General features: G+C 30.0%; 1 protein-coding gene across 2 annotated transcripts in view; it reads right to left on the reverse strand.

Moving 5' to 3' along the window:
- The window catches only part of LOC107436206 (glutamate receptor 1-like), a 148960-nt gene that overhangs the window by 76429 nt on the left and 53031 nt on the right, over positions 1-19500 (reverse strand). For both annotated transcript variants that reach the window (XM_016047817.3, XM_071188134.1), the window contains exon 3: positions 19175-19426. In XM_016047817.3, the coding sequence (XP_015903303.3) occupies positions 19175-19426 (252 nt within the window). The remainder of the gene's footprint in view (positions 1-19174; positions 19427-19500) is intronic.

Below are 19500 nucleotides of genomic sequence, written 5' to 3' on the forward strand. Positions count from 1 at the left end.
GGTAAGTATACTTACCACCACGTTTTACCACTTTTAATTTAGGTTTCCATTTTTCAATAACTTCAGCTTTCTTGAAGTGAGTTTGAATGAAATTGGTAACCATTTGTCACTTTTAAAAAACGTATAAAAGTTATAAAATACATAATTCCTTTTGAAGTTTGTAGCATTTAAGGAATTTATTTTATAAATAAATAAAAATGAAAGTCAGTAAGTTCCTAATAGGTCATGTTCAATATATTTACCACCAAAAAATATGGCATTTTTATAAACTAAATGAGTTATTTTTTTTTAATATCAATTACTGTTCTTAAAACAATTTCAATTCCAAAAATACTTTAATTTACCTTTACTAGAAACAAAGGGCCCGTTAAAGGGTTAATACGTTTCAGTTTATGATGCGATACGTTAATGTAATATGCCTTTTTGACACAAGTTTTAATTACAAAGGGGCTGCCAAGTATAAAGGATCATGAACATAGCAGACAGTCTATGTTTATAACTGAAAGCCTCCACACGGTTTCTTATAGGTAGTCCAATCAGACCACTGTGAAAGATATCCTCTTTCTGAACTAGTCATTTAATACAAAATCTAGTTAAAATAAGAAAGTGGTAGCAAATATAAGACCAAAAATTTGCTTTATTTATGAATATTATTGGTTTGCCTTATTCACCTGTCAACCACTACAGATTAATTCTCAAATATATATATGATAAATTTCTCTCAATTACTTTTAGAAATAGATTTGGGTTCATGCGCACAACTGGTTCACTTTGTAAATAATCTGCGCGAACTACTTATAAGAGACCGTGTGGAGGCTTTTTGACATAGGAGGTGATGGTTCCTTGACTTGGAAAAAATAAATTAGTGGCAGTAAAGATTTTTCGTCAATCTTTCATTTGTGAATTACGAAATTATAACCGAGTTATATTTTTCACCCATATATATATATATATATATATATATGGGTGAAAAATATAACTCGGTTATAATTTCGTAATTCACAAATGAAAGATTGACGAAAAATCTTTACTGCCACTAATTTATTTTTTCCAAGTCAAGGAACCATCACCTCCTATGTCAAAAAGCCTCCACACGGTCTCTTATAAGTAGTTCGCGCAGATTATTTACAAAGTGAACCAGTTGTGCGCATGAACCCAAATCTATTTCTAAAAGTAATTGAGAGAAATTTATCATATATATATTTGAGAATTAATCTGTAGTGGTTGACAGGTGAATAAGGCAAACCAATAATATTCATAAATAAAGCAAATTTTTGGTCTTATATTTGCTACCACTTTCTTATTTTAACTAGATTTTGTATTAAATGACTAGTTCAGAAAGAGGATATCTTTCACAGTGGTCTGATTGGACTACCTATAAGAAACCGTGTGGAGGCTTTCAGTTATAAACATAGACTGTCTGCTATGTTCATGATCCTTTATACTTGGCAGCCCCTTTGTAATTAAAACTTGTGTCAAAAAGGCATATTACATTAACGTATCGCATCATAAACTGAAACGTATTAACCCTTTAACGGGCCCTTTGTTTCTAGTAAAGGTAAATTAAAGTATTTTTGGAATTGAAATTGTTTTAAGAACAGTAATTGATATTAAAAAAAAATAACTCATTTAGTTTATAAAAATGCCATATTTTTTGGTGGTAAATATATTGAACATGACCTATTAGGAACTTACTGACTTTCATTTTTATTTATTTATAAAATAAATTCCTTAAATGCTACAAACTTCAAAAGGAATTATGTATTTTATAACTTTTATACGTTTTTTAAAAGTGACAAATGGTTACCAATTTCATTCAAACTCACTTCAAGAAAGCTGAAGTTATTGAAAAATGGAAACCTAAATTAAAAGTGGTAAAACATAGTGGTAAGTATACTTACAACGGCCTTCAAAATTGTTAACAGCTTCTTTCTACTACGTTCAACGTACCAGAAAAATAGGAAAATTTAATGGACAGAAACAGCTAGTAAACAAGGAGACAAAAATATTTAAAAATATTTATTATGAATTTTCAAAATATGAAAAGGCTAAAGGAAACAAGTAACTTGTTTTAAAAAGTACAATAGTCATATCACTAATTTAAGAAAACGAGATAAATATTTTTCTTGGATCTTAAAGAGCTATGCCCATTTTCTTCAACGTGCATAATGAGCTGCGTCTTTTTTTTAAATGTGCATTTCATGTCTTGTCAATTTTCTTAAACATATATGATGAGTTATGTCCATTTTTTTTCTTCAAAAATGCATTTAAAGACCTTTATGAAATGTTCAATTTATTTCTATTTAACCTTCTTGCATTGTTACACCTTTTATGAAATGTTCAATAAATTTTACAATCTTAGACAGGTTTGGTCATCTATTATTACATTTATCCATTATGCATTGTTACACTTTTTGTGAAATGTTCAATAAATGTTAAAATCTTTGGCAGGCTTGGTCATCTATTATTATATTTGTCCATATTATTTAACTTGGTGTTAAAAAGTTAGATGTATTTTAACGCAAAGCTTACTGAATATTAAAATTAAATTCTTTTCATATGTTAAAAGAATCTTTGTAGTTTTATTATTTCGATGAAGATTAATTGAGCATGAATTAAACTTACAAGCAGTTTTAAAATAATTTTAATTAAAAAGTTAAAAAAAACAAACACTAAAATGAGATTTCTTAATTATAAACCGAAATCAGCTGTTAAACACTAGATGAAAAATATAAAATAATATTCTGTAGCATCAAATCGAGTAGAAATGCTGAACAAAGAAGAAGATAACTATCCAAAAATGAATGTTGCTCTTATCGCAGCAAGATAAACAAAACCTTGGAAATCACCAGAAGCCAAAAAGTCTATAGGAAACCTTTTCTGAGTCAGTGTAGTAAAAAAACTTACTGCTGACACTTAACAAATGTGAAAAAATAATGAAAAGACTGAGAAACAAAAACAAAAAAAAATCGAAACAAATCTATGCAGAAAATAGAAAAACTTCTGTCTTCTAAGTGCTCTTTCTTCAAGTATTATTCTTAAAGTTATATAAGTATGCTTTCTATACGTGTACTTTTTTTCAAATATCCGTAGTGCTCCTACAGATTTGCTTTTCGTAAAAAAGTTATGTATTAAAACTTTTCAAAAGATATTTTTTAGTGATTAGTATAAATAAAAGAGTTATAAAGGAGATTTAAAAGACTTATTTTATACGGTTTTTTATTTTTTGAAAAGAAAGGTTTAATTTTTTTTAATGTTTCAGAGAAAATAATATGCAGGATTTTAAAGATTTTTATTTATTTAATATGGATTATTTCAAGCTTAAGAGAAAGTCAAAACGAAAAAATATGCTCATATTTTGTTAAAAAGTATACAATATTTTTTTTTGTTCTAATGTATTCGGAAACATTAACTTTTAGGATTTAAAAGCATCTTATAATACGGGAAATTCCTTCGACAAAAATTTAAAGACTGATAAATCAATTATTTTATTTTTAAAATTATAAATGAATAACAAGTTAAAAAGATAAATATCTATACTCTATCAGAAACTATGCTTCCGTCAATTTTTTAAATTCAAGTTGTAGTCAACACTTGGAATTGTTAAATTGTCTGAGTTTAACGGCTTACTACTTCTTTCACAAAGGCATTTTTAAGTCACAATAAAATTTTACATTAGTATAGAACATTAGTATAGAATTACGAGTAATTAACAAGTTGATCACCCTACGGAAAGTTTAGAAAGATACTGGTTGAAAAAATTGTGATTATTTCATCTAGTTCATAAATACAAAATTTTTCAACACACTAATTATTTTGAAGTTATACTTCTTATGCGACTTCCAACAAGGTTGCGTTAAACGTTTAACGCTACATTTTTATTGGCCGGGAAATAACGTGATAGGATACAGTTTTCCCTCATTCATTTCCATATTGTTTTGGTTCTCACTAGCATNATCGATCGAGGAATTTTAAATCGATTAATACCAGCAACTCTGCAAGGTAAAGGCGTCCGATGCGCCAAGTTGACCCTTTTCTCGTCATTCTAAAAATTATAAAGATTTTTCTTTCATGGCTGCTTGGTAGACAACTTTAAGGTTATGTCAAGGTACGTCTCTTGTGAATATCAATTGATTGTTAGGTTTTCTCTTCTGAATTTACTTTAAGACGCATTCACATACATTATTAATCCAAATACATTTTCCAGGGCGAGACGATGAGGGACGATGAGGCAACTACAAGCACTTCCACTGGTTCAAGAGGTCCACGAGGAAAAAAATGCACAATATTACCGTGATTACAAAGCACGGAAGCGAGCGGAGAAGGAAAAAGAGTCGTTGAATAGAACTAGTGAACCTTCTACGACTGCTGATTCTTCTACAATTAACGTCACAGTTTGCGAAGTTTAACTTCTTCCGCGCGGAGGGACTCCACGCACTACTTTTTTTTCCTATTGGTACTTAAACATTTACAAAATATATTTATTATTTTTTTCAATGAAAAATATTTCAACTGCATAATTTCAGTTCAATTTATTACCATTTATATTACTGCTATATTTTATGGAACACAAATACATTTTCACCTCCAAAATTTACCCACCGTTTAGGAAATAATAAAAAAAAAACTGGTAGAGAAAGAAAGAGAAAACTATATCTATAAGTACTAAATTTTTTCTGGTTCTGCACAAACACTTTTTTTAATGGTTCAAAAATATATGCAGAATATATTTACCTTTTCAGATGAAAAAATTCGAATGCAAAATTTAAGTTCAATTTATTACCACTTATACTGATATGTCATGCAAAACGCGAATGCGTTTTCGTCACCAAAAATTGCCCCCCGTTTAGAAAACACGGTAAAAAAATATCAAGAAAGCTAAATTTAACTTATAAGTAACAACCTTTTTGGCTCAACGCGAAGACTTTTATTCTAGTGTTTAAAAATTTATACAAACTATATTTGTTTTTTTGATGAAAAAAAATTCTGAATGCGACCTTTTAGTTGAATTTATTACCATTATTATAATTAATACATTTGACCTGGATGCCTTTGCTCCCCAAAATTTTCCCACTGTACGTAAATTTTAAAAAAGATGGTAAAAAAAAGTTCGAAAAACCAAAGTGTTTCATCTAATTCATAAGTACCAAATTTCTGCTTCAATAATTTTTATACAAAATATATTTATCTTTTGAATAAAAAAAAATTCAAGCATACAATTTTAGCTTAATTAACACGTTGAGCACAGCGTTAGCCATCGGTGGCTGACACTGGACTTTCCTTTTAGGCCGCGTCAACCACCGGTGGCTGACACTGAAATTACATTTAGGCTGCGTCTGCCACCGCTTGCTGACCCTGACCTTTCACATAGGCCGCGAAAAATAGCTGACTGACAGCGTATAACATGATATAGAACTATAAAATTTACACTCTTTTATGGAATTGCAGAAAATTTATTCGAAATTTACTTAATTATTGTGATTCTTGGATTAATAAATTCAATTTAGAAGTTTTTTATCCTCCGCTATTTTTAAACAATTCGTAGGCATTTATAATTCACCACTGTTTTCAGTTATGTCATGCTAAGCCTTTTATAAACTAGCAAAATCTGTCTATATTTTCAAATTTAGTTTGTAGTTATTTACCGTGCAGGGATGCCAACTTGCTCCGGACAGCAAATGTATATTTTAAAGTGGTAGTTTATCAATTGTGATTCTTGGTTTAATAAATTTAATTTAGTAGATTTTTATCCACCACTATTTCTAAACAATTCGTAGGCTTATATAATTCACCACTTATAGTACTTATGCCGATACCATAATGTTGCAAAATCAAAATGTAATCACACAATGTTTTTAATTCATGATGTATGGGATAGGGGCCGCTGCGCGGCCCAGGTACCCAATTTTCTGTTAATAAATGAAATGAAATACTTATGCCATGCCATACCTTTTAAAAAGCAAGCAAAAATAGTCAAACATTTGCAAAATTTAGTTAGTAGTTATTTACCGTTTTTTTAATTATTTTGGCGTGTCCGGAGCAGTTGGCATCTCTGCCGTGTGGCCAGACGAACAAGCCCTGTAAAATTAGCGTATCATTCAAAGTGTTAATTAATCACCATCTACATTACTGATATAGTTTGCTGACCACAAATGACTTTGCTTCACTCGAAACAAATTAAAATATTGAAACAGTCGTATTACCAGTTTTTATATTTAAAAAGAGTATATGACACAGAAAGACAAAGCAGTTAAGAGTTAACAGTACCTTAGCAACAGCGTTAAAAGTTAACAGAGAGAAATGTTACCTCATTTCTCACTGACGTAATACAAAAATTTAATAAAACGCTCTGTTTATGCATAAACGTGAATTTATTATCTTGATTCCCGAGGCCACAATCAGCCTTTACCTGTTACATCAAAAAGCCTCCACACGGTCATTTATAAGTAATCAGCGCAGACTGTTTAAAAATTGAATAAGTTGTGCGCATGAACCCAAAACCTTTTATAAAAGTAATTGAGAGAAATTTATCATATATATTTTAGTATTGAATCTGTAGTGGTTGACAAGTGAATAAGGCAAACCAATAATATTCAGAAATAAAAAAAAAATTTAGCAATATATTTGCTACCACTATCTTATTTTAACTAAATTTTGTATTAAATGACTCGTTCGGAAAGTGGATGTCCTTCACAGTGGCATACCTGCCAACTTTTAATCCCTTCCATTATCATTTTTCCCAGTGGTATTATAATGGAATTAAAACTTCAATTTTAAGCAAACACATACGTTGCAATTGAAAAAACTTAAGTTGACAACCATGATAGTAAAGCATATTAATATATGCTCTTAATTTTTGAAAGAATAGTGGTGATCAATATCATTTAAAAATTAAGTTTATAAAAGAAAAAATAGTATATATTTACTACCACTTTAAATATGAAAATAAAATCTTCCGGAAAATCCGAAAGAGTTGGCAGGTATGCAGTGGTCTGATCGGACTACCAATAAAAAACCGTGTGGAGGCTTTCAGTTATAGGAGGCGTTGAATCAGCCATATAACCATTCATCATGAATTTTACATTAAGGTACTAATGCATGCACCTTAAAAACAATCTGGAATGTCTAAATGTGAAAAACGCAACAAGAACATTAGTGGATGTGTGGTGCAGACACAAGGTACCCGCATTGTTGTTTTAAATGTTTAAACATACCTCTTAAAAATTAAACACAATAAAAAATCACACAAAAGATGAGATTATAAACAACAGTAATAAAGTCTCATAAACATAGCTTGAAGAAATTTATTATTTATTATTTTCACTCAAAAACTCGGTGAATCAGGAAATTAAATAAGAATATCAACGAAACCAAGTTTTGAAAAGTTAAATTTCAAACAGTTGATTTCCCACATTTTTCAAAAATCGCATTTTTATACCATTTTAAAATAGAGCGTGCATTTTAAAATAGTACATTTTAAAATAGAGTCAATTCAAGTACTTTTTTCAATGAATATTAAACAATGCATCAACTAAAATACGAAAAGAAATATATAGTGCATTATTTTTCGCAGAACAGTGTTACTAGTTCATAGAAATTATTTTTATTGTCTGTTACTTTTAGAGTCTCTTAGCACTCTTCAGGGCTTGATCAGAAGTAGTGTCAGACATTTTTGAAAACTCATGAATTAGAAGCATTCACTTTAAAATCAAAATTTATTTGCAATGACTTTATTTAATTCAAAAATGAAATGACTTATTACATGAACAAAAGTTAACTCAGAAGAAAGGGATACCTTATTTTTACTCAATCTTGATAAAAATAATGAACATGATGCGCAAAATAATGAGCGAAATTCTTCCAGCTTCTTGAGAGCCTCTACCAAGGATATAACATCTGCAAAGGCTTACCAAAATTTACGATCCTCGGTTCTAGCGGCAAGCGCATAGGAAGAAGGAACAATTGATTTCGATGAAAAGATCATTATTCTCACTCAGCAACTGGGTGATTTGTAACCAGTCGTTGTAGAGACACTCGAATAATTAATCAGAAAATGAAACAAAAATATCAAAGAATTCAAGTTTCATTCGCTGAAGCTCGTAGAGTTAAAACGTAAATTCAGCTTAATAAATGACTTGAGTCTTTGACGAATTTTGCTTGGCCGATTATTTTACTTTAATTCAATGTACAGGTTTAGTTTGTTGTAAGCTTTAATTACATAATGCTAAAGAATATTTTTAGAAGTTTAATTTTAACGTATTAAAATTTGTTACCTATTTTAAACTCTAGATGCCTAGATTATAAAAATACTTATTTACTTTAAATTGCACGTGTAACCCTTTATATACTTAAGACACCTCCTTAATATTTCCATAACTAAGAGAAAAGTACTTTTATCAAAAAATTAAAAGTACTACTTAGATCAAATTCTACTACACTGCCATTTTTATCAAAGGCATTATGAACATATTTTAAAAATGAAATTAACTCGGTAAACAAAAGATTTTTTTTCTTACCATTGAAGTGAAATAAATAGCATATTTTATATTTGATAGAGGCAATAGTTTCAAGTTAAAAAGTAAAGCAATTCCGCAACAGTCCGTTGGAGGTCATGAGGTCATGTAGGTTGTAAGGTTACCTCATTTCTGTAACCTTACGACGTGAATGTAGTAATGTGATCAGCAGTGATAATCAACAATAAAATAATGCAATTTCACTACCAGTTTTTTACTCTTTTGAGGATAAATAACAACCCTGATTTATATTGCATACCTGGTAACTACTCCGGATTTTCCGGAGGATTTTATTTTCATATTTAAAGTGGTAGTAATTATATACTATTTTTTTTTTATAATCTTAATTTTTAAATGATATTGATCACCACTATTCTTACAAAAATTAAGCACATATATTAATATGCGTTACTATCATGGTTGTCAACTTAAGTTTTCTCAAATACAATGTATTTGTTTGATTAAAATTGAAGTTTTAATTCCATTTTAATACCACTGGGAAAAATGATAATGGAAGGGATTAAAAGTTACCAGGTATGATATTGCTTAAATTGACTCGTAAAGAAATATAAATACCGTAACAGAGAGAAATTATATTAAATGCTGCAACTATCTTGAAGAGTAAAAAATCTTATTTTGATTCCCCTGTTAATGTGCCATGGAAGTCACATATAATAAATAAAAAATTTTCCCGATAATCAGCTATAAATAAAACAAATTCGCTACCAGTTTTTTTACTCTTTTGAGGATAAATAGCAAACCTGATTTATATTGCTTAAATTGACTCGTAAAGAAATATAAATACGGTAACAGATAAAATTTTTTTTAAATACTGCAACTATCTTGAAGAGTAAAAAACCTATATTGATTCCCCTGTTAATGTGCCACGGCAATCACACATAATCAATTTTTGAATCGATAATCAGCTATAAATAAAGCAATTTCACTACCAGTTTTTACTCTTTTGCGGGCCCTGATATAGATATTACTTAAATATTTTAGCAGTCCTGATTTGCATGGCTATAATTGACTCTTACAGAAATATTAATACTATAAAAGATAAAAATTATTTTAGATACTCCTACTATCTTGAAGATAACAGTGAATAAAAACATATATTGATTCCCCAGTTAATATGTCATTACAATCACATATAATCAATTTTTTTCCCGATAATCAGCTATAAATAACGCAGTTTCACTACCAGTTTTTACTCTTTCACGGACCCTGTTATATATATTGCTTAAATATTTTAATAGTCCTGATTTGCATGGCTAGAATTGACTCTTACAGAAATATTAATACGATAAAAGATAAAAATTATTTTAGATACTCCTACTATCTTGAAGATAACAGTGAAAAAAAAAACATATATTGATTCCCCAGTTAATATGCCATTACAATCACATATAATCACTTTTTTTCCCGATAATCAGCTATAAATAACGCAGTTTCACTACCAGTTTTTACTCTTTCACGGACCCTGATATATATATTGCTTAAATATTTTGACAGTCCTGATTTGCATGGCTAGAATTGACTCTTACAGAAATATTAATACGATAAAAGATAAAAATTATTTTAGATACTCCTACTATCTTGAAGATAACAGTGAAAGAAAGCGTATATTGATTCCCCTCATTTTCTCATCCACAAATTATGCGAAGAATTTTCTTGAATAAAAAGCTTGAACGTTAATTATGTGGAAGAGGTTGAAAAGAGGTTCGCTTCATAAATTGGTACTACCATTAATAGAGCCTTAATAGCTGTTAAAGAGTGCTTTGGAGTTTTTATGACGTGAAAATTTTTATCTCCATGAAGCTATTAGTGTAAAGATTTGATGCTTTCACCCACTATATCGTTAATGATGAGCTAATTTTATGTATCTAAAATTATTTCACATGAATTAAGGTCTCATAATATCCATGAAGTACTGGTAACATAATTATTTTCTCTGCATCCTTTTCTGCCAATCAGTTTAATGGTAGGTTATTTTATAAATATTCATTGCCGGGTGATGCGAGTTAGATGTGCTTTCATCTTTACGTAAATCTTGAAGCACATTTTTTTTACTTTGACGAATCCATTGCTACAGAAGCTCTGGAACTAAATTTTCCTGAAATTTCAATTTGTTTTTGTTTATTAATGTCAAAAAACAGCTCTAAGATTTTTTTAGATTAGAGGTACTGTAAAACAAATAGGAATGAAAAATGATAATTATAGGTTATTTTGTTTATGCTGTAGAATATATTGCTGCAGATCTTGTGATACTCGAATTTCTTGAAATTCCAGTCTATTTTTGTTTCTAAATATAAAACGAAAAAAAAGCAGTTTTAAAATTTTATGGAGAACAGGTTCTAGTAACCAAAAAGGAAAGAAATAGTAATCATTATTAATAAGTTTTATTTTTTGTTGTAAATTTGGCGTCCACAACTGTCGTTCCAGTAACTAATTTTCCTAAAATTTATAAATTCTCTTTGTTTTTAAATGCAGAAAAAGAGCAGTTTTTTTTGGTTTTTGAGGTAAAAAGTACTGTGAAAAAACCCAGTTTTATATTTAAATATGCATATTATTTTATTTTTGTTGAAGATTCTGTAGATACAAATGTTGCGGTGCTTAATTTTCCAGATCGTTTTAATCTGCTTTTGTTTGTAAATTTTAAAAAATGGTGCTAAGATTTTTCAGAAACGATTTATTAAACCAAAAAAGAAAAGTAGGTTGATTTATTTTTTTCATAGAATCTGTAGCTACATATGTTGTGGTACTCAATTTTCCGGAAATTCCAATTTATTTATGTTTCTAAATATAAAATAACAAAAGACAGTTGAAGAACGGGTACTAAAAACCAAGAAAGAATAAATAAAAGAAATAATGATAATTATGCAAAGAAACGTGTTTTTTTTTTTTGCTGTTGTAGAATCAGTAGCAACTAATAAAGTTCCAGTGACAAATTTCCCTAAAATTCATAACTTCTCTTTGTTTTTAAACATCAAAAAAAAACTGTTTTATGACTAAAAATAAAAATAAATATATACTTTAATATGTTATTTTATTTTTGTTGCAGAATCTGTAGTATCAGATTGATTAATGATCTCCGGTTTATTTTTACTTCTTAAGATTCTGTTTGTTAATATAAAAAGAGAATAAATAATTTCTTTTGAAGAATAGGTGCTGAAAACCAAACAAGAAAGAAATTAATCATAAATATTTAAAGATACATGCTATTTTTTTTGTAGAATCTGCAGCTACAAACGCTCCAGAGGTCAACTTACCAGAAATTTATAACTTCTTTTTGTTTATAAAAGTAAAAAAAGGACTTCTTTTGGAGAATAGTTACTGTAAAGCAAAAAAAAAAAATAATAATAATAGTTGTTTAACCCTTTCGCGCCGACTGTCACAAATACGTGCCAGCATAAAACCGTACCAATCAGGATAAAAAGATAAAACTGTTAATCAAAGTATTTCTTTAGCAGTTTATTTGTGGACGGAGTTATAATTGTTTGTTTCATTTAATTCACCATTACTTTGTTCAAAACGAAACTATTTAGTTATACTTTGAATTAACATTGATTATATATATGATTAAACTAACAATAATTAAAGTAAAAGCAACTTAAGTCTGTCAAATCAGCAACGACTACATTCAAGTTACCGTTTTTTATTTAATTACGACTTGCATCTGATTTTGCAAGAATACTTTTCTGAATCAACCGTCCCCAAGGGGAAAAAGAAACATGCTATTTTATTTTTGTTGCAGATTCTGTAGCTACAAACTTTCCGATACTCCATTTTCCAGATTTCTTTTAAAATTTATGTTTGCTTAGAAATGTTAAAAAGTAGAGTAATTTTTTTTGTAAAAATGGTACGGAAAAGAAAAAAAAGCATCAATAATTATTTAAAGACAGAATTAGATTTTTAACCCTCTAAGTAGGGGCCGGTATAGCCTGGTTAGTAGGTAGCTGGCCTCACGTTTGGGAGAACGGGAGTTCGAATCCTGCCAGCTGAAGACTCCCCGTGTAGTAAATGAGAACCGGTGCACGTTAAATATTTCGAGTCGCAAAGTCCTCCATGTTTTCATAACAAATTATACTTATGGGGGTACTGAATTGGAGATTGATCGTTCTCTGGCTCAGTTCCAAGTTAAGATTTGTGGATGAATGAATGCTTGTAAGAATCGGCCCACCCAATAAACGGATGTGACGTATGCATGTGGCAGAAGTCGAATTCCTGGCCATAGATGGTGCCTCTGGGAAACAAGAACAACCACTCCCAGTTGCCTTAATGGCCGACAGAAACAACGACTACAATCCGCCAAAGTATAAGGAAAAGTTGTAGCTTTAGTTTCAACTGAGACTTATCCTGCTATTAGACCTATTTATGTTATATGAGGTGTTAATGGCAAATGTAATTTAAGTTACATCCAAATGTAGTTGTGTTGAAGGAGTTAGTTATGTTTGTTTTTACCCTTCGCATTCCGGGTACCTTAAAATGCTGTAATTTAATATAAGCACTAAATCATTTAATTACACAATACATTATTTTTATATAATTTTTAAAAATATAGAAATAATGTGGTTCTTAGTTATTAATCCCTTGGGGACGGGTGATTCAGAAAAGCATTTTTACAAAATCAGAATCAAGTTGAAATTAAATAAAAAACGGTAACTTAAATGTAGGCGTTGCTAATTTGACAGACTTACTTTGCTTTTATTTTAATTATTGTTAGTTTAATCATATATATAATCAATGTTTATTCAAAGTATAACCAAATAGTTTTATTTTGAACAAAGTAATGGCGAATTAAATAAATCAAACAATTATAACTCCGACCACAAATGAACTGCTAAATAAATACTTTGATTACCAATTTTATCTTTTTACCCTGATTGATAATGTTTTATGCTGGCACGTATTTGTGACAGTCGGCGCGAATGGGTTAAAGGGCAAAGAATTTTAATTTTAGAGGGGCAACTGTAGATTGCGCCTTAGAGGTGACATCAGAGTGCAAAGGGTTAAGAACCTAGTCCTTTTCAGCTTTATGTAGGTCATATTTAAGAAGCATCAATTTGCCTCAAACAATTCATTAATTATTCGAATATAACCCCGAAATTTCCGAAAATATTTTTTCGGAAATTTCGAAAAAAATTTAGCAGGATAAGTCTCAGTTTTTCGGAAATTTCGGAAAATTCGATAAAATTTTAGAAAATATTTTTTCTTGTGGCAACGAAATGGTAAATATAGCAATACTTTTTTTAATTAGAAATAAAACTATTTTGTCCACCTCTACATATAAATAATTTCAACATATATTGTATATGAGATCAAACTGTCAATTGTCTGGAGTTCTATCTAAATATTAATAGAAATTCTATTAAATATAGAAATATCAGCGGAATCCGTATCTTTAGTAAAAAATGTCTTGGTTGGTGTTGAAGGGTATCACTTAGATCTTTAAGATCAAAAGGTTTCATAAATACTTTTTTGCCTTTTCTTTCATCTATAGGAGATCACGAGACACAACGGAGTAGTCGGCAGGAGTGAAGTTCGATGTCTTTTGTTGTCAAGGAAATGAAGCTTTCAAGCGGAAATGAATAGAACTAGACCAACATGTTACTACCAACTGAATCCATATTAGATTAGATTTCTTGAAGGATGGCGTGCGTGATTTCCGTTGAGTATTTTATTGCTCCTGTATTGTAACTTTTGATGATTTTATTACCAAAGTAAGGTACACTTACTGGGTAACATTATAAATATAGTTAATAAATGGTTAAATTATATTTATTTGTCCTTTACCCCTTAACTTGGGCGCTCGAGTTAGTTCGAGAACTCTAAACAGGCTAAACTGTGCACACTCGAGATAATTTGAGCGGAGTTGTATTTTATGTTGTTATAATTTTTCTCACTCGAATATAATCGAGAATTGAAAATAACAATGTGAAAGCTAAGACAAAAAATCGTTTTATTGATATTTATCATTTACATAGGATTGTAAGCTATAACACTTATTTATTCACGGATAAAATATACAGAGATGCCAACTTGCTCAGGACAGTAAATATATATTTTAAAGTGGTAGTTTATCAATTGTTATTCATGGTTTAATAAATTCAATTTAGTAGATTTCTATCCACCACAATTTCTAAATAATTCGTAGGCTTATATTATTCACCACTGCTATACCTTTTAAAAAGTAAGCGGAAATTGTCAAATTACAGCAAGTTGCTCTTATTATTTTTATTTTCTTTCAGTTATGCAAGCAAGGTGCTTGTCTTCCTGTAACAGTCACCCCATAGACTGCTGAACTCAAACTTATTTAAACTTTTTATACTATTTCTTGATGTATGGGATATGGGCCTTCAGTGCGGCCCAGGTGCCCAATTTCTTATAAATCAAGAAAAAGAAAGAAAATTGTCAAATATTTGCAAAATTTTCTTTGTAGTTATTTACCATTTTTTAATTATTTTGGCGTGTACGGAGCAGTTGGCATCTCTGAATATAGCTTTTTTCCATAGAACAAAAGCGCAGTACCAAAAGAAAAGACTATGTTCTAAAATGTGTTCTTTTACATAAAAAAACTGATTTTTTTTTGTTTGTTTTTTTTTCAAAAAATCTCTGCTTGAAGGGGTTAATGTTATTTAACATTCTCTTACGAAATATTTAAGCTACCTTAAGAATTTTAATTTAATGCAAATATTTCAATTTAATTTTCCAATTATGATCAAATCTGACAACCATTTCAGACTTATCTGCCCATTTTATACTGCATATCAAACAATACCCACAATGAGAAACCATTCTTTACCTGAATACTTTTGTAACTTATCGTGCTTCACCAAAATTTAATCCGATTAATTAACTTTGAATAACCTGATTGAAACAAATCCAAATGAATGGTGAACGGTTGAGAGGAATTCAACTGTATTCAGTGGTACAATTATCCAGAGAATTATTCATAACCTCCCATTTATTTTAAATTACAAATGTGAACAATGATTAATAAATTACTTAAATGCTTACCATTATCGGAGTCATAAAGATAGATGATCGTTTTCCATTTGTAGAAATTGATGATATCTACAACTGCTCTTAGATATTTAGGCCTCAAACTAACCCCAATATTGGCTGGTCTGTCGGAGCTCGTTTGTTGCGGAAATGCTGGACTAACAAATGGCATCTGGAATGTGTTTGAATAGGCAGCAAATGTGTCATATGAAGGATCACTTGTTGGTGCTATTAATGCAAATATACCTCTCTCCATTTGTAAGCACACTAAAAGAGAGAAGAGTACTTTTAATGATATCTATGTTCATGTATATTAGTGGTACAAGATCTATGAAATAAATATGGTTTTAAATTTGAATTAAAATGAATTTTTTTTCAATGGTGGGCACCTGGGTCTATCTCCCATTGGCCTCAGAAATGCCAGAATTGCTACTTTCTTATCGTTACCCAGTGGGCACCAATGGCTAAGCCACGGTGGTGGAGTAGCGTCGTCCACGTCACACAACCACAAACCCGTTTATAGGGCGGGTCGCATTCACACAATCGCACAAAGGACATAGAACACAGAGAGAAAGAAACATCCATGCCCTGAGTGGGATTCGAACCCGCTACCATCAGCTCCACAGTGCGCTAACCACTCAGCCATCACCTCCTATATTGGAAAGTATCCACACTATCTTTTATAAGTAGTCCGCGCAGACTATTTAAATAGGGAGCCAGTTGTGTGCATGAACCCAGAACCTTTAATAAAAATAATTGAGAGAAATATATAATATATATTTGAGAATTGAATCTGTAGTGGTTGACAAGTGAATGAGGCAAACCAATAATATTCATAAATAAAACAAATTTTTAGTCATATATTTGCTACCACTTTCTTATTTTAACTAGATTTTGTATTATATGGCTTGTTCAGAAAGTGAATATCCTTCACAGTGGTCTGCTCGGACTACCTATAAAAATCCGTGTGGAGGCTTTCAGTTATAGGAGGCATTGACTCAGCCACCTGGTCGGCAATTAAAATGAAATAAAAAAAAGTATAGTAATAAATACACTGGGAAACTAATTTTGTTAAGTTTTAAACGTTAAGATTTGAAATTTTTGCAGAATATTCTATTTTTAATAATAGCACTTTGCAATTTAGATGAAACAAGTCTAGAATTTGAAATGATTCGGTTAAATTTAGATTGAGAAAGGGAAACCTCTGTGCTATAAAACTACGAAATGTGGGAAAAAAATACAAATAATAGTTTTACTTTAGTAATGATTAACCTTCATAAATGTCTAAACTTACTGAAATATTTTTACGTTGAACTGTCATGTAAGAATGTAAGTTTTTATGCTCACGAGAATTACAATACAGCATTTACTGACATAAATCACCTGGGACATCGTTTAAGAACTAAAACTGTAACTTCAGAAATATTTCACAAGACATAAAAGGAGGTATATAACACTGAGAAACTAGCTTTTGTTGCATTTTTACAAGTACTTGATCTTTCTTAAATCGGGTATGGGGATTTCTAATCTGAAAATAGATTCGTTTTGAAAGCTAAAAATTTCTTTTAAAATGATATATTAGTGAAGTTTATTTTTGTTTGAATGCAAGTTTATAAAGAAAGTATTGGTGCATACACATTCATATACACTTATCTGCTCCTTTGAGAATATCACTTAAGACGAAAAAACATATGACTATAACGTATCGCGTCATAAACTAAAATATATTATCGCCTTCTCCTTACTACTCCCTATGTAGCATTTAGTAATCACTCGAATAAATTTTACAGAATCTCGGTTCAAATTATGTTATTAAATTGTATAAAACAGTAGCTTGTTGAGTGAAACCAAATGCAGATTTGAAATCAGCAATGCCAAAATATCTGAGATCCGTTCAAACATATAATGCAACAGGAAAAAAAATGATCCCCAGTGTTATTATAATGCTCTATCCTTGTATTGTGTGAATTACATTTATCTTGAGTTAAAATATCGCTAGATTTCAAAAATGTTATACTAAGCGATTGTTATTAATGATATTTTTTGTAATTAAAACATATAGTAATCACTCGAATAAATTTTATAGAATCTCGGTTTAAATTATGTTATTAAATTGTATAAAACAGTAGCTTGTTGAGTGAAGCCAAATTTCAGATTTGAAATCAGCAATGCCAAAATATCTGAGATCCGTTCAAACATATGATGCAACAGGAAAAAAATGATCCCCAGTGTTATTATAATGCTCTATCCTTGTATTGTGTGAATTACATTTATCTTGAGTTAAAATATCGCTAGATTTCAAAAATGTTATACTAAGCGATTGTTATTAATGATATTTTTTGTAATTAAAATATATAAAAAAAACTATTGTTACTAAAAATATAATTACATTGATAAAAATGTAAGTGGTATACTTGATAAAATACGAAAACAGTTAAAATTTTGTAAATCATATATATGCTGAATATGTTAATAAAATGCAGCGCAAGATGCTTTAACTAAAACGCTCCAAAAATTTCCCTCAATTTACACTTCTAACCTCTGCACTTCAATTCTCATATTTTGAAATCTGGCGAACTTATTGCAAAAATATTTTAAATAATTCTTGAAAAATTCTGGAGCGAGCAAATTTATTTTAATTCGCTATTCACTTTATAGGTTAAATTTTATATTTTATTTTGTATCTTTTTACACTTATTTTCTGTTCTTCGCTTGGCATGTCTTATTTTTTTACTTAAAATGCTCTATTTTCGCTTCAATTTTTAAGTTGCTCCTCGCACTATTGTATTGATATATTTTGCTTTGGCCATATTAATACAATATTCAGAAAGCACTCTTTATTACATATATTTACAGCAAGTTGCTCTTATTATTTTTATTTTCTTTCAGTTATGCAAGCAAGGTGCTTGTCTTCCTGTAACAGTCACCCCATAGACTGCTGAACTCAAACTTATTTAAACTTTTTATACTATTTCTTGATGTATGGGATATGGGCCTTCAGTGCGGCCCAGGTGCCCAATTTCTTATAAATCAAGAAAAAGAAAGAAAATTATCAAATATTTGCAAAATTTTCTTTGTAGTTATTTACCGTTTTTCAATTATTTTGGCGTGTACGGAGCAGTTGGCCTCTCTGAACATAGCTTTTTTCCATAGAACAAAAACGCAGTACCGAAAGAAAAGACTATGTTCTAAAGTGTATTCTTTTGCATAAAAAAACTGATTTTGTTTGTTTGTTTTTCTTCAAAAAATGTCTGCTTGAAGGGGTTAATGTTATTTAACATTCTCTTACAAAATGTTTAAGCTACCTGAAGAATTTTAATTTAATGCAACTATTTCAATTTAATTTTCCAATTATGATCAAATCTGACAACCATTTCAGACATATCTGCCCATTTTATACTGCATATCAAACAATACCCACAATGAGAAACCATTCTTTACCTGAATACTTTTGTAACTTATCGTGCTTCACCAAAATTTAATCCGATTAATTAACTTTGAATAACCTGATTGAAACAAATCCAAATGAATGGTGAACGGTTGAGGGGAATTCAACTGTATTCAGTGGTACAATTATCCAGAGAATTATTCATAACCTCCCATTTATTTTAAATTACAAACGCGAGCAATGATTAATAAATTACTTAAATACTTACCATTATCGGAGTCATAAAGATAGATGATCGTTTTCCATTTGTAGAAATTGATGATATCTACAACTGCTCTTAGATATTTAGGCCTCAAACTAACCCCAATATTGGCTGGTCTGTCGGAGCTCGTTTGTTGCGGAAATGCTGGACTAACAAATGGCATCTGGAATGTGTTTGAATAGGCAGCAAATGTGTCATATGAAGGATCACTTGTTGGTGCTATTAATGCAAATATACCTCTCTCCATTTGTAAGCACACTAAAAGAGAGAAGAGTACTTTTAATGATATCTATGTTCATGTATATTAGTGGTACAAGATCTATGAAATAAAT

Source organism: Parasteatoda tepidariorum, chromosome X2 (assembly GCF_043381705.1).
Source record: "Parasteatoda tepidariorum isolate YZ-2023 chromosome X2, CAS_Ptep_4.0, whole genome shotgun sequence".
Lineage (NCBI taxonomy): Eukaryota > Metazoa > Arthropoda > Arachnida > Araneae > Theridiidae > Parasteatoda > Parasteatoda tepidariorum.